The 5,046-nt window shown below is 33.5% G+C and overlaps 1 protein-coding gene across 1 annotated transcript; it reads right to left on the reverse strand.

Moving 5' to 3' along the window:
- Positions 1-3,104: 3,104 nt before the first annotated feature.
- On the reverse strand, positions 3,105-3,970 carry LOC113339970. Its single transcript, XM_026585186.1, has 2 exons — positions 3,836-3,970; positions 3,105-3,732 (listed from the first exon to the last, which is right to left on the reverse strand). The coding sequence occupies exons 1-2, from the start codon at positions 3,897-3,899 to the stop codon at positions 3,275-3,277; spliced, it is 522 nt and encodes a 173-aa protein (XP_026440971.1). The 5' UTR covers positions 3,900-3,970; the 3' UTR covers positions 3,105-3,274.
- Between the last annotated feature and the right edge of the window lie 1,076 nt (positions 3,971-5,046).

Below are 5,046 nucleotides of genomic sequence, written 5' to 3' on the forward strand. Positions count from 1 at the left end.
ATTCAAAAAAACCGAACAATTGTATAGCAAAACACATAAATCAGGGTGCATTATTTGAAACCATAACATTTGCTGGCGTCTTTGATTTATTATTTTTCCAAAAGTGCAATCTTGTTGATTTAATTTTTTCCAAAAGTGAAATCATCTGTTTAGGAAGTTGAAATACGTTAGCTTGGTGATGCCAATGTCAAAAAATGTTCTTCAAAACCATTATGGATGCAAATCAAGATTGAGAACATAAATTAGATTATCATATCAGCACGGTAATACAAGGGATAAATCAGATTCACCAATGTCACTGTAAATCATGACCAAAGGGACTAATACTGAAATGCAAAAAAAGAAAAAAAATAAAGAAGTTACACGTCAACAAAATGCAGTAAGGGAAACACACTAGAATAAAATGCAAAAAGGGAACCACATCAAAACAAAAATAAAAAAATGCATACATACAAAGAAACACGATATACTATTCCCAGGTATATTGTTTTATTTGTTGCAAGGCTTCATAATGCTTAATCTTCGGCAATGGTAGATGCTGGGAAACATTTATGCATCTTCTGAAGGCATGGTTTCTTGCGAGGTGGATCATTATTGGCCACGATCTCATCTTTAGTGCGGATGATTCCAGTATTCTGGGCTGATATGGTTGGAGTTGGTGCTGCAGGGAGCGAAGGCAGCTTTGCTACAATAAATTTTGGGGTTTTAAGATTTCTAGGATAGAGGATTTTGGGTACCTGTAAAAAACGATTGATCACCCACGGTGACTCATCCATCTCCCTAAAACCTAACGCACACGTGCAGAAAATAGGTACGGTCTGGGTAACCATGACCATTGATTTATCCTTCCCGGGATAAATCTGGACCACCACTAACACAGCCGAAGTTAGACAAATTATGAGTTTTAGTATTAAAGTAAAATACATTAGATTTAAATATAAAAGAGAACATAGCAACAACAAAAATAGAAAAAATTAATTGAAGATTTAAGTTTGTTCAATCTGAGCTTTATACACGACGTTTGTGATTAAAAATTAAAAGCAAGCCAGTTGCGGGGGTTGGCAACAGTAGTATCAGGTGATTTTGTTGTGGTGGCGTGTGACACCCCGGATTTTCAAATTTCTAGCGGACACAGGTTCGAGCTTGTGGTTCGGGTCCGATCCAGCTAGCAAATCCAAATTTCCGGACCGCCGCTCGTGTAGGACCAGATTTTTCGTTTTAAAATATTTCAATAAATAAAATCAATAATTCAAGCTCAATTAAATTTATTAAATGAAATGTAATCTTACTTTTAAAATTACAAACTTTCAAATAATAATTACAAATCAAAAGTATCAAACTAAAACAAAATAACGCTTCAATTAAATTTAAAACGCGATACCCAAATCTCTGTGATATATAATAATTTCTTGTCAGGTAGTCTTTCTTCGTTCTCTGTGGAAAGGGAGGAAAAGAAGTGAGCAACCACGATCCATTAGGAAGTTTTCAAAAATAATAGAGTGCATCGAAAAATTAACAAATGCAACAAATACAATAATCAAAACCATGCACAAAAGCTCACAACACTACTTACGTCATTCTCAACTACAAATACTTAACATTTTCTTTCTCAAAATTTTCAAGTTTAAATTTTAAATTCTTAATACAAATTTATTAATTTAATTAAGAAAAAATTTATAATAAAAAAAATTAATAGATCATTTATTATAAGCAATTTGTAAAAAACATTATTTTGAGGAATTAATAAATTACTATCTCCGTTTCTGGAAAAGAGATACTTTCACTTTTTCAATTTGGCCTATTTTTAGGCTAAAATGAAAAAGTGAAAGTATTTCTTTTCCAGAAACGAAGAGAGTATTTATTATTAGCAATAGTTTGAAACGCTGATTAGTTAGACATTTATTATGTTAATCATTTATTATATTAAATTTTCCTTAATGGATCATTAAATGATAGTCCAATGGATGAAATTATAGCCATAGATTTATGTATTGGGAGAGTAAATCTCAATCACCACTTGCATAGGCTAACTTAGCCAAACTGTGTTTGATATTCTTGATTTTCAATCATTTTCTTTATTTTTAAAATTAACAAAAGCATTTACGCTCTTTTACCAAATTCTATTTTTAACTTAATATATAGATTGTGTGTAATTTAGTTGGATAACAATAACATCTAGTCTGTTTGTTAGGTTACATGAAGTTTCGGTCATTATTGGGAAATATTCTAGCACACAGGTTCCAGGAAATGTGCAGCTTTTAATCCTATCATGGTGAGGGTAAGCATTTTTTTTTATTTTGCTAATGGGTTGATCGGACATAGTTCGACTATCTGGCCTCACATGTCTAATTGACAGAAAGCAAAGAAGCAGATGGCCACAACTGATTGGCTATGTGCAGAAGGAGCTCCGTTTAAGGTTCATACAGAAATCTGGAACAAACTCTGGTTTGTCTATGTATAAACCTTTAAGCTCATTCCTAGTCGTTTTATCATCTGAACGTTTCAGGTTAAAAAAAAAAAAAAAAAAAAAATTACAATAATTAGAGGATTGTCCCTGGTTTTCAAAATAGTATTGTCTCTGGAATAAAGATACTAGGCTAAAATGAATGTGTAATTTACATCATTATGTTTAATATTTATGAGAGAGTTCATTGTTCCCCTGATTTGTCTCAAATTTGAAATTTTGATTAAAAATTTGTCAACTACCATAAATTACATGCATGTACACCGATATGCGTATATGCACACATTATGTAAGTGGAGGTATGAGTATATGTTAACATGTTAGTTGTTACATGGGTTTCCACAGAATATGTAAACTTCATCTTCTTCATGCGTTTTTTTAACTCCAGAACAGTTTGAAGATTTTCCAAACGTGAACCCTTACCTAACCGAGTCATTTTCAGTTTTTATGTTTTTAAGAATATCAAGGCTAGTTGGGATTTTAACGACAATATTATTCTTCTACGTTTTGTTATTCTTTAACAGGAAAAAAATGACGAGTGGGATGAGTGGTTTAATAGGATTGAGTTTCCATGATAGTCAAAAAAAATGGTAGACCGAGTTAGACGTGGGTGGTAGGTAAGTGATGGTCCTGCACCGAATAAGCGAATACTTTACCTTTAATAAATCAAGAACATGCAATTGCAAAATGCGCCAACCACAACAACATGACACATCATTGGTGAAATCAAACAAATTCTTAGGAAAAGAAATCAAGTGAGTGCATGAAAATCAAAATTGACAAACTCTAGCTAGCCTCTGTTGCAGCATCCTACTTGTAGTTTCCATTACTCTTCTCTGCAGGCACATTATCCTTATATACCTTTTCATTCTTTATATTCACCCCAATCGACGTACCTGTATTTACATTTGCCACACCTGGGAAATTCACCTTAGCTTTTTCACTAGTGGTTACCTGACCATTATTTGTGTCCACCTGGGAAATTCGATCATCAGACACCGCTCCATCTGCGATTTTTACATGTTCATATTCTGGACCATGGGTAACCTTTCCTTTATTCAAGTCCGCAACTAGAACCCCACCATCATTCGCACGGGCTAACCCATTCGCTGCAGTAAGTCCTTCAGTTCCACCCCTGTTAAACTTACCATTTTGTAAGTCTGATTGATCTTTACCATTCTTTTCCAAGGTTGCACCTGGGGCTTTCAAGACAAGCGGTTCGGCTTTTGGTACCACTTGAGTAAGCTGGGAAACCCCTAGCGCCATATCTGTGAATTATTGTTCAACCAGTAATTAAAACGCAGAGAATTGAAAGAATTAACGAGAAAAAGAGGTAAAAATATAATCAGTGAAAAATGTTCGACAACTTACGTGAGATAGACAACATAATAAAACCAGCAAAGGCGAAGCTGAAAATCAGATTTGTTCTAGCCATGATGATGAAGAAAATACAAATTTCTGAGATTATATGTATATATTGATCTATATCTCAAACTTTGGTCGATGAGGAAAATTTTGTGCATGATATGTCCTATTTGTAGAAGTGATTTATACCCTAAACAGAAAAGTAATTATTGGTATGAATTAATTAAGATTGTCTGTTGAATTATTTAGAAAGTGCTTCCAACGTGCACAGCAGGTATATGCTAATTTGGAACACCTAACAATTTTTCGGACCAAAACCATTCAACCCTGATTTAATTTTGTGAAATGCAACATTAGACTTGTAAATAAGACGTGATAAAACCTGCCACACTGCTAACACACCTCGCTCGCTGTAATTTCATCGTGCAAAAGAAAACTACTCGGCTAATGAATGATTAATGAACCAATAACTTAATAGATTTTCTTCATGTTTTTTTTGTTATTTTTTCCTTTTTTTTTTCCTTTCTTGGTAACCAAAAACTTGGTGTAATATTCGTTAACTCGGTTGTTATCATGTCGATGTCGTCTTTGCTGGAGGCTGGAGGTTAAATATATCAAATTGCAAAATAAATATGCAGTCTTTGACAGTTGCATGATGTTTGTTTGATTGGATAAATTTTAATTTTCTTACATGAGCTTCAGTAATTACAGAGGCAGTTCACCAGAACTGATAGACTCGGTGCTAAACTAGTCGGCCACAACTGAGTTGGCTTTATGTGCTAGACGAGTTGTTTCTTTGGATCTGACTCGGAGGTCTGAATCAGATTATGAATTTTATTTAGCCCAACAGGATGACAAATCATTTGTTTTTTCATTTTTTCATGTCTGATTCGAGGTTTGGCTCCGCTGATACATATGATTCGGAGGGCACTTCTCTGAGTCGACTTAAAAGTTTCAAGTAACTCTACTATTGAATACTTTTTGAGGTAAATTCATATGCTATTAATATTTAGATAAGTCAAGAAAAGACAAATAACCTGTAAGGTTCATATAGACATCTATAACAGACTTTTGTTTGTGTGGATGAAACTAAAACTCATTCGTAACCGCGTTATTATTTGAATTAGTTTTGAGTTGAAACAAAAAGAACAAGAATTAAAATAAGAATTGAAAAAAATTAAACATCTGTAGTTTCCAAATATGGATAGAATGTAGTA

This window comes from Papaver somniferum, unplaced genomic scaffold, assembly GCF_003573695.1.
Source record: "Papaver somniferum cultivar HN1 unplaced genomic scaffold, ASM357369v1 unplaced-scaffold_21, whole genome shotgun sequence".
In the NCBI taxonomy this organism is placed as follows: Eukaryota; Viridiplantae; Streptophyta; class Magnoliopsida; order Ranunculales; family Papaveraceae; genus Papaver; species Papaver somniferum.